The sequence below is a fragment of the Cucumis melo genome, chromosome 10 (assembly GCF_025177605.1).
Source record: "Cucumis melo cultivar AY chromosome 10, USDA_Cmelo_AY_1.0, whole genome shotgun sequence".
Lineage (NCBI taxonomy): Eukaryota > Viridiplantae > Streptophyta > Magnoliopsida > Cucurbitales > Cucurbitaceae > Cucumis > Cucumis melo.
The window spans coordinates 5060213-5071239 of record NC_066866.1 but is presented as its reverse complement, the minus strand read 5'-3'; the positions used below and the strand labels follow the sequence as shown (position 1 = coordinate 5071239).

Sequence of the window (11027 nt, the reverse complement as noted above, 5' to 3'; positions counted from 1 at the left end):
TACTAAATAATAAAAAAAAAAAACTATTGGACTTGTAAATAGTTTTTCAATTTTTCCATTTTCTATAATTCTTCAAAAAGAAAAAATTATTGGACGGCCATAAATAATAAATAATAACTATTTATTTAAAATTCAAATAGAAAAAAAATGTATTTATTGCCCAATGAATCTAATCAAACTTTTACTATATCCTCACAAACTTTGAAAATAGTCCATCAAACCTTTAACCAAAATAAATAAATAATACAATCAAAACCATGTTTTTTCATTGATTTGATAGGGTTAACTCGCTACTTATCCAGTTATGCGTTTAAACTTTTGATTATAATAGTTGAATCTCAAAACTTTTAAATATCGTAAAATTGGATTCTCAAATTTACAGTAAAAGTAGAATTAAATCCACAAATGATAAAAAAAAATTGAATTTTTAAATTTATATAACCAGTACAATTTATGTAAATTTGAAAGTCCAATTTTTAAATTTAGATAAATTTGAGGGCTAGGTTTTTAATTTTTAAAACTTAAAAGTATAATTGCAACTATCAGCATAATTTATGGGGTGGTTTGTGCAATTTGACCTTATATCTATAATGATGTTTTGTACTAACGAAATCTTACCAAAGTGAAATAAATAACAAAATTTACTAAAAAAACAAATTAGTTTTTATAATTTATGTATTTTTCTTATCCACATAGATGGTTTAATGATTATTTTATTTCATAGTAACAAATTAGATAATTAAATTGTTACCTACTTTATAGTATAAAAAATTAGATTTCTTTTTAGTTACGTTATGGAAAGAAAAAAATGTATTTCGTTTCGAAAAATTAGATTCTTTCAAAATTTAAATTTTAGATCTCTTGATCGATGAGATGTATTTAGAGTATCTATATCTATGTATTTATGATATTTAAGTTTTATATATTTGAATGATTAAATTTTACTAAAGTTAGAAAGAAGAGGGGGTTATTTGATGAAAGTATATTATTTTATAATAAGAATAATAAGAATTTTGTTTTTATGTTTTCTTAGAGAAGTACACAAAATATGAATCAAGTAAACAAGATAAGTTAACTATATAATCAAATCAACAAGAAGATGAAGATGAAGAAGAAAATAAGAAAAACAAATGAAACTTATTACTATTATTATGTATATAAAGGAGCAGATCAGCTCCTCAACGCCATGGCAGGGCTCAATTGAGACGATGAGCCACAATAAACAAGCAATTCTTGTAATGGGCACTTCTTTTTTCGTCTTTGTTTTCACTGCTTCCTCTTCTTTTTCGATTCTTCTGATTCTCTACAGGGCGGCAATGGCGTCCCACAAAGGCACAGATTATGAGCATAAGCGGCGGCCGGAAACACATTGAACGGCCTCCCTTGTGGGATTTTTCCACACAATCTATTCGCTCTGAAGTTCGCATGTCGAAGCCGTTCAATTGCCAACAAAGTGTTTGGTATTTTGCCTGTGAGAGAATTAATGGAGATATCAAGCCATTGGAGCTTCACCATTGATCCAATACTCATGGGGATAGTTCCTTGTATTTGATTTCTTGAAATATCTAACTTTATTAACTCTCCCAGGTTCGAGATTGAGCTTGGAATGTGGCCGGTGATTTTGTTTGATCCTATGTTGAGGACCTTCAATCCCAAGCCAGAGTTTAACTCTGGGAAGATGCCGGTAATTTGATTCTTTGATACATCAATTTCCTCTAGAAATCCACTGGTTTTGCTGTTTAAGATGTTTGAGAGAGACCCAGAAATTTGATTTGAGTGAAGATCGAGAGAGGAGAGAACATTTGGCAATTTGAGTTCTGAGAGGTTAAATTTCAGCTGGTTGTTTGAGAGCTTGAGTTTTTGCAAGCTTGACATGTTTGTCAAGAAACTTGAAATCCTATCAATGAAGTGATTGTCTGAGAAGTCTATGGAGGTTATAGAATCAGGTTTTCTGAAGATGGGGAGAGCTCCCTTAAGGCCACACCCAGCAAGATGCACTTCTGAGAGTTGCTTGTTTCTGATCCAATCAGGAACTGTCTCAAAAATAAAGTTGTTATAAGAGAGATCTATTGTCAAAAGTGAAGGGATATTACTTGAAAGAATGGTTGGCAATGGATCTGACAGCCCATTTCTTGATAAGTTAAGGTTCCATAGATTCTGAAGCTTTGAAATGGAAGCTGGTATCTGACCTTTAAGTTGATTGCCACTGAGAGAGAGAGTGGTAATGGATTTGAGGCCTTCAATTTGGACTGGAATGGTTCCTGTGAGTTTGTTATTGCTTAATAACAAGTCCAAAAGCTTGGGCAAGCTGAAAATGGAGATGGGGATTGGCCCTGAAATTTGGTTGTTTGAGAGGTCAATGTAAGTGAGGTTTTTGAACCGACCCACATGATCAGGGATGGCGCCAGAGAGTTTGTTGGAGCTGAGATCAAAGTACTGTAAGCTAGGGAAGGTCTTGAATGTCAGTGGGATTGGACCAGAAAGTGAATTTCTTGCTAAATTTAGCTGGAGAAGGTTGTTAAGGTTTCCTATGGTAGGTGGAATCTGCCCTGCCAAATGGTTGCCACTCAAAGAGAGGATCTGAAGAGAAGACAAATGACCTAAACTTGAAGGGATAGCCCCTCCAAGGGCATTGTCTTCCAGAACAAGTTGAGTTAAATGAGGCAAAGCTGTGATACTCTCAGGAATTGAACCGCTGATATGCTTCATTCCACTTATCACAATTACCTCAAGAAAACGAAGATTCCCAAGAGCAGCAGACAGTGTACCCTTCATGAACATCTCATTATTCTTCACTGGTCTTTGCAACTCCAAGCTCGTCACTCGTCCCGTCGCGCCACACGCCACACCTTCCCAATCACCGTTACAGCAATCCATCCCAGTCCACGACGCTAGAATATCCGTCGTGTCCTGCACAATTCTCGCCTTGAAGCTCAACAATGAAGCTCTATCTTCCTCTGCACAAACCGGAGCCGCCACCGTCGTCATCGTCGTCTCTGCAACCGACATACCCAGCAAGACATCACAGAAGCAGAGAAAAAGCAATACCCATTTGAGAAACTGCATTTTTGAGAGATGAGTTGTAATCAGATCCGACAATTCTGGTGAAAATCAATAAGGAAAAGAAAGAAGGGAAAAAAAAGGTGGAAAAAGTGATGGACAGACAAGGATTTTTATTCTATTCTTTCACTTAGACAAGAAGGAATAATGATGAAAAAGAAGGGGTTGTTGATAAAAATATGCAAAGCTTCAAAAAGAGGAGAGAATGGAGGAAGTATTTATAGAGAAGAAGAAGAAGAAGAATATAAAGAAGAAGAAGAAGAAGAAGAAGAAGAAGAAGGAAGTGCTTTTTGGAGAAAGTGAAATGAAAGAGTGAGAAATTTGTAAATCAAAGTTTGAATATCAATAAGTTTAAAGAGATTCACATGCATAGTTTTTGTTTTTTTTTTATAGCCGTTTGATCACAAGGATCCCAATTGCATTTGAAAGTTGGAGCGCACTGTATTCAAATTCCTTAGCCTTTGAAGAGAGTAAAACAAAAAAACCAAAAAAAAAAAAAAAACAAAAAAATTAAACCTCAAAATTAACTTATCATACTTAATTTTATTGCCCCCTCCCCATCATTTCATTTCTTTTTTCCACTGAGTTTCTAGTGTTATTAACATCAACTCTCGTTAATTATATCATTTCTAAGTTGACCTTAATTTGATTGGGTTAGTGTTTTAATCCATTAATCAATTTATTTATTTTATTTTATGATCCTAAAATCCCCATATTTGTATCTAAGTCAATTTAATATTCATATTTACATTTTCATTAATAATTTATTAGAATTTGCTTTAAACGATAACATCATATAGCAAAAGAAAATTTTATTTTAGAATTTACATTCAATTTTTTATTTAATTGTATCAAAAAAAAATAGTTTTGAAATGTCTAAAAAAAATCAACGATAGAATATTTTTACAATATAAAAAGACTAAAACCATATATTTTTAAAATCGAAAGACGAACAATAAAATTTAGTTTTAAAATATCTATGATCACCATTAATATTTTCCTTCCTTTTTTATCTAAACCAAATTTCCATCTCTTCTACAGTATTAATATATTGATACAGACATAGATTTTTCAACTAAGTAGCAAAGAAAACACTTTAGAGTTATTTGTGTATTTAATTGGAATTTCCCTAAAGTCTGCTTGAATAACTTTAGGGAGAGATTTATTTTATTGATGAAAACAGTCACAATCATGATATCATTTATTAAAGCCATAACCAAAGTGTACCCAATAGGGTTTGGTATTGATTAATACTAAAAGTAGAACACTTTTTCACCAACCTAAACAGAGGCAAAAACCTTGGACTTTGTGAAGTGGCCAATTTGTATATACATACAATTATAGATAGGAATTTTAATTATAAGTAACATAACATACTAATTATATTTGCATATATTTGATGACAAAGATGAGTACAAATTATTACAATTATAAGTACTAAGAGAGAAGAGAAGCAAATTCATTAATTTTGTATCATCCTTTACATTCCTTTTTATTCTCCTCTTTGCATGTGACAAAGGCTATTCTAAATATTCAAGTTGAATTGCAACTCCGATATTCATAAAAAAAAAAAAGAGAAATAAGTTAAGGGTGTTTAGAGATCGAGTTGTAATGCAATTCAAATTATTGAAAATTAGAAAAATGTTGGAATGCTTGTCAAATTGGGGGTGAGATAAATGAAAACGTAAACAAGTGAAAATGTTGAGAAATAGAATTTAAATGAGAATTGCTTAAACAAAGTGAGATTAATATTACAATTCACGTTCAAAACGTTCAATCTAAACATAAATTTTGATGCATTCCAATTTCATTATCCCTTAATGAATTCTAATTACGATAAATGATGTAATTTTTAGTCATTCATATTTATCGTCCTCTAAGTTGATGGTTAAAAAATTATTAAAATAATTTCCATGTCCTCTATACCAAAGAGAAAAAGAAAAAGAAAAGATCTACATGGTTATAGTATATATAACAATTGCATTATATATATATATATATAATATAAGGTGTAATCATGTTTTATAGTAAGCTCCCATTAGAGTGAAAATTCAACCATTAGTTGACTTAGTTGGCCAAGGCGGTGGTCTAAAGTGGTTTCATATTTGACCAATTTCTATGCTAATAAAGTTCTCATTTTACAACCTTTTTTCACAAAATAACAATTATTATTAGTGTTGATTAGAAGGGAGTCTTTGGACACAGATCTATCGTGATGGAAATCGCGAATGGAGTTCATAAAATCCCGAATCTCATTCACTTCCTACTTTCTTAACCAAGAGACGTAAGTGGATAAGGGAATCCTACGATCCAAATAAAAGAAAATGCCAGCAGCTTTGTTCAAGAGCTTTAAAAATTTGGGATAGTTGCAAATGTAGCAATTATATTCAAAATAATTAAGTATATAGCAAAATTTTAAAAAAATTGCAAATATAGCAAAATTTGTCAAAATCTATCAATGATAGGAGTCTATTACCGATAGACTATGTAGTAAATGTCGGTCTATCGCTGATAAACCATAGGAGTCTATCAACGATAGAAGTCTATCACCGATAGATTTTGCTATATTTGCAATTTTTTTAAAATGTTGTTACATAGTTAATAATTATTCTAACAATTGCTATCCATTCTAATTACCCTAAAAATTTCTCAAACATTACTTCAATAGCCTCAATGAGCTTAGTTATATCTGCGATCTCATAGAAAAATAGTTTTACGTAGCAAGCAAACATCACTATTTGAATCACGAACAATAGGTTTAATACACACTTCACCATGCAAAAGAGTTGCCTCAAAGTTCAACTTAAAATAATCGAGAAAGGTTCGAAAACTTAATAGGAGTCCGCATAACATGGAGAAAGAATAGCGAATGATCGAACCACCACTAGATATAGGATCCATAATTAGGAAAGAATGTGCTCTTTGAAAACGTTTACATTATAAGTATAAAAGTATAGTAGAAAAACAAAACAAAATAAAAATCATATACTATTAGGCTATTTTTAAATACAGCAAAATGAACCAAAATATTTATAAAATATCACAATTTACCTATGATGGGTTGTAATTGATCAAGATAGCATAGACAGTAATATATCTATAAATAATGATGTTTTGCTATATTTATGAATATTATGACAATAATTTTTTTATTAACCATAAAATTAAAAGAAAAGAAAAAAACCATATAAGAAAAAAGCTGATAAGATTTAACTTATTTTTACTGAGTTTTCATGATATGTTTATATCTTTTAAGAATCTCTTCAAAATATAATCTTAATGTTATATATATACACATATATATATCGAAGGAAACGACAATGAAGTTAGTTGTTCTTTTCTTTTCGATTTGTTAGGATTAGAAAGCACATTATTAAAAATTAACATTTATTTAAGTTTACTATTTGTTTTTATGAAATTAGAAACTATAACTCAATTGAGACTGAAAAATGTTTTATTGACCTTTTTTCATGTCGTCAAAACATTTATGAGTGAAAGTGAATATACATTATCGATCTTAGACTTTCAAAAATCTTAGTCGAACAAATTAACTAATTAACCAATTTTGAATATAAGAAGAGAAAAAAGAAAACACACATACAAATCAAATACGAAACGTTGAACTCTATTAACAACAAAAGCCTAAGGTCTGATTTAATAATCATTTGATTGTTTATTCTGAATTTGAAAATTAAACTTATAAATACCATATGCACCTATTGATTTCTCTTTTCGTTACCTACATTTTACAAGTATTTTCAAAATCCAGCCTAAGCTTTGAAAAACTAAAATTTATTATTAGAATATGACTAACAATCCAATATTTTACAAAGGAAATATTAAAAAACGATGATTGAAAATTGTGAGAAAGCAATCGTAATTTTAAAAATCTTTTTTAAGAAGGTTGACATATCACTAAATAGATATTGACATTTCAAAACTTTTTAGAAGCATATTTTAAATATAGAGCAAAATGAACCGAAACATTTACGAAATATAACAAAATTCCAAATCTATGACTGGTTTTATATTTTTAATAGTTTTTTCATTTACAATAACTGACCACTCAACAAACTCATAAACATCGAAACTCGAAATGATGCGACGATTCAAGCTGTCATTTTTAGACCATCACAACACAATTCTAAATTCAATTTTGATCCAAAAGTTCTAAAATATTTATTGGACATTTTCAAATATAGCAAAGAATAGCTCATTTGAGTTTCTTTTTCCCATATTTTATAGATAGTTTCAAATCTATTTGCTATATATACGAGTAATTATAACGGATGGTAATTTTATGAATAATAATTAAATATATAACAACATTTTTAAAAAAATTAAAAATATAGCAAAATTTATAAGTAATCGACTTCTATTGCTAATAGACTCAATAGAATCTTATGGTTTATCAATGATAGACCAATATTTACAACATAGTTTATCATGATAAACTTATCAATAATACTTTGATAGTTTTTACTATATTTTCAACATTTTAAAATATTGATATGTACTTAATTATTTAAAATCTAATTACTATATATATATATATATAAACTTGAGTGTTAATTTATTTTTTTTAGGAAAAGAGAAATTATGAAACAATAATTTAGGAAGCGGTGATTGCGGGAAGGGAAAATAAATTGGTCCAATCAAAATTTGGATGTAATTTCTCAAAGTGATAATTTATATATATATATATATATATATATATATATATATATATATATAATAATAATAATAATAATAATAATAAGTTTTAACAAATTTCAAAGGTTGAAGAGTTTTAAAAGTCCTCTCTTTTGCTTTTGCATTTTGATTGGTCCTACCCCCTCTCCAAACCTAATTCATTTTTCCCCCTTTTTCTTTTTTCTCTCTTTTTAAGATTTTAAATTCCAACTTGATGTAAAACACCTCTCTTTATTCTAAAATATTTGTAAAGTTTTTTCTTTTCTCTTTTTACAAAAATACCCATTTATTAATCTAAATTTAGAAAGTTATATCCACTCAAACTATAAATTAATAATTATAAGTCCATTTTAAGACATGTAACCATAACAAAATATTATTGTCTATCTATAATAGACCAACATCGATTATCATATAATAATATAGATATAGTCCATCCTAGATAGATGATCATATTTTACTATATTTTGTAAATATTTTTATTCATTTTGTTATATCTTGTAAATAGTTTTTTTTTTTTTTACTATCCAAATTATTTTCTCTAATTTTTATTAAATTGAAATATATAATCACTACAATTGAGAAGATATTACCAGAAAAAAAAATTATACAAAAACTTTTAAGGAAATTGAATTAGATGACAAAAAAATTAGAAAAAACAACTCACGGCGTCTCTTTAATGCATATTGCAAATATTACAAAAATGACACGTAAATTAGATATATCAAATGACTATCAAAAGACTATTTGCTTTTAAATTTGCTAATTTTGTAATTTAAGAAATTGTAGTGATTTAGACGTTATGATCATAAATTTTTTTACTATTTTTACGAACATCCCAATTTTGTAAAATATACCATACTCCTAATTTAAGTAATAATAGTTTATATTCAACCTAATATTTATTATACAACTATAACTTACTTGTATGTTTTGTGATAAACATTACCAGATTATAAGTCTATAAACTTCTAAATTTTGATAGTATTAAATTGATTATTAGCCATCAAAATTGTTTGTCCCTTAAAAATGCTCATCAATAATCAACAAAATTAAATACAGAAATTATAATTTGGGTTAAATGATATAAAATTAATTTATTAAATTGAAATTAAATTTGATATACTTTGTCACCTCTAATCAAACATAAAGTTTGGTCCCTTTCTTTCTCTCTCTTTTTTTTGCCCTTGAAAGTCGCACTAAGAAAAGGGATATTTTTCAACATAGGATAGAGAGGCTTACAAGAGTAAAATTATGCTTACAACTAAATCATCAAAACTAACCTTCTAAAATACAATAAAACTCAAACTTCAAGAGTAAAATTATGTAATATTTAAAATCTTCGGGCCAAATAAAATTTAGACATTTTTTTCACTTATTTTTGAACTATCTAATAGACTATACAATAGGCAAGTAATTCTAGCCATTAAAATTTAATTAAAATGTTAGTAGTTTTCGAGAATGGTTGGAAATGACTTGTCATTTTAACGAGATTGTCCATTGTTGTGGTGTCGTGGATAAAACCCACTGATTTGAAAGCAAAATCCAAACGCAACTTAGTTGTTGCTCTCCAAGATTAACACACGACGCCTCAATTCAAAAGTAGACTTACCAGATAAAAGAATGTAATCTATAAAAAAAAAAAATGAAACGATAGATCTAGAAAGAAAAATATATGGAAACGACCGACAAATGTTCTTAAAAAGTAAGAGTAAGATAGGTTTCTAAATAATGTGTAATGAATACTTCATAGTTCATAGTTCATTTAAGAAACTTGATTAATAAAAATGGTTTTATAAATATTTATGACAGCTAGCTAACTATAAAAAGTAGATAAGATGCAAAAAAAAAGAAAAAAAAAGAATGATATTAATTTAACAATATATAGAAGCAAAGTAAAGCATATCTTATAATTTAATTAAATTCAATTCATAATCTTATTAGTGTCTTTGTTAAAGTTTTTGCTTCATTTCCCAATAAAGCAGATTCAATAATGTAGCTGGATTTCTTACTCTAATATAAAGTTTCATTATTTCTTAATGAAAAATGAAATATACTCTCTAATAATAATAATAATAATAAGGTAGGCCTTCCTTTATTGAGATGTTAACAGCCTCCCTTTAGGCTTTATCCTTTGGGATTCTTATTAAAATAATTAAAGTCATAAGTCATATTAATTAATGTCTCATTACTCAAAGTATAAAAATAATTAAATGTCATGTTAAAAAGTATCTCCATAGATAATTGACATATCATTTTTTTTTTTATTAAGTTTGAAGGTTCGAAACTTCGTATGTGTGGTAGGAAGAAAAAGAAAAAAAAGAAAAAAAAAAGAAACTAAAGAAAAGATTATGCATCACTCTGCTCAAACAATTTGCTATCAAAGGTCCCAACTAGTTGAAGGACATATAACTTGACAAGGACGATAACGGTTATTATAGGTATTTAATGTGATCAAGGAAGATAAACAAATAAAAACTACTTCTTTTTTTTATATATTTGTGATGTTTGGACTAGCTTACACGTACCTCAACTAGTCTTATGAGACAACCCACCACCCCTACAACATGGCTACTATCTATTTGATTCTTGTATTTCTCTCTAATTTCTTTTTTTTAAAAAAAACTTTATTTAGGAGTGAAAGCGATGTCCATTAACTATTTTAAAATAAAATTAATTCTAATAGAATGTCTAAATTGATTCACTCATTTATAGATATAGATTGATATTTGTCCTAAAACTAACCTTCGTCTAAGAATTCATAGGTGAAATAATAAATAGTCGATGTGTCATAAGAATTAAGTTTGATTGACATCGTACTCATAGAAGAAAAATGTTTGACTAGTGTTAATATACCATCACCAATTGACGTTCAATCAACGGTTTGAATCTCTAATTCTATTTGTCATGAAAAAGAAAATGTTTAGGGTTGATAGTCTTGGAATATTCTTTAATGTGAAACTTAAGAAACGTCAAAGAAAACTAATCTTCCACTTTCAGTCTATTGATTTTTGTTAATTGCTTGTAGTAATTAATTACTTTTGTTAATCAAATTAATTGGGAATTTTTTAAGTGGAAGCAAGGTAATGAGAAATTAAGAAAATTTAATCCACAGCCTCAAAAATTGGGAATACTTGCTAATTATATTGGAACCAAAGAAAAACATTAATATATAAATTTTTAGACCTTGCTTTATAATTGACTTCACACAATGTCATTATTTCCTATTGTTTCTTTTAAATGGTCATTCATGAGAATTTATACCTAACTTTAAA

General features: G+C 28.2%; 1 protein-coding gene across 1 annotated transcript; it reads right to left on the bottom strand.

Annotated features, from left to right (window-relative positions):
- Nucleotides 1–970: 970 nt before the first annotated feature.
- On the bottom strand, nucleotides 971–3576 carry LOC103488784 (DNA damage-repair/toleration protein DRT100). Its single transcript, XM_008447680.3, has one exon. The coding sequence runs from the start codon at nucleotides 3064–3066 to the stop codon at nucleotides 1267–1269; it is 1800 nt and encodes a 599-aa protein (XP_008445902.1). The 5' UTR covers nucleotides 3067–3576; the 3' UTR covers nucleotides 971–1266.
- Between the last annotated feature and the right edge of the window lie 7451 nt (nucleotides 3577–11027).

Excerpts from the sequence above, each read along its gene's own strand:
- LOC103488784 (XM_008447680.3), bottom strand. The coding sequence starts at position 3,066 with ATGCAGTTTCTCAAATGGGTATTGCTTTTTCTCTGCTTCTGTGATGTC.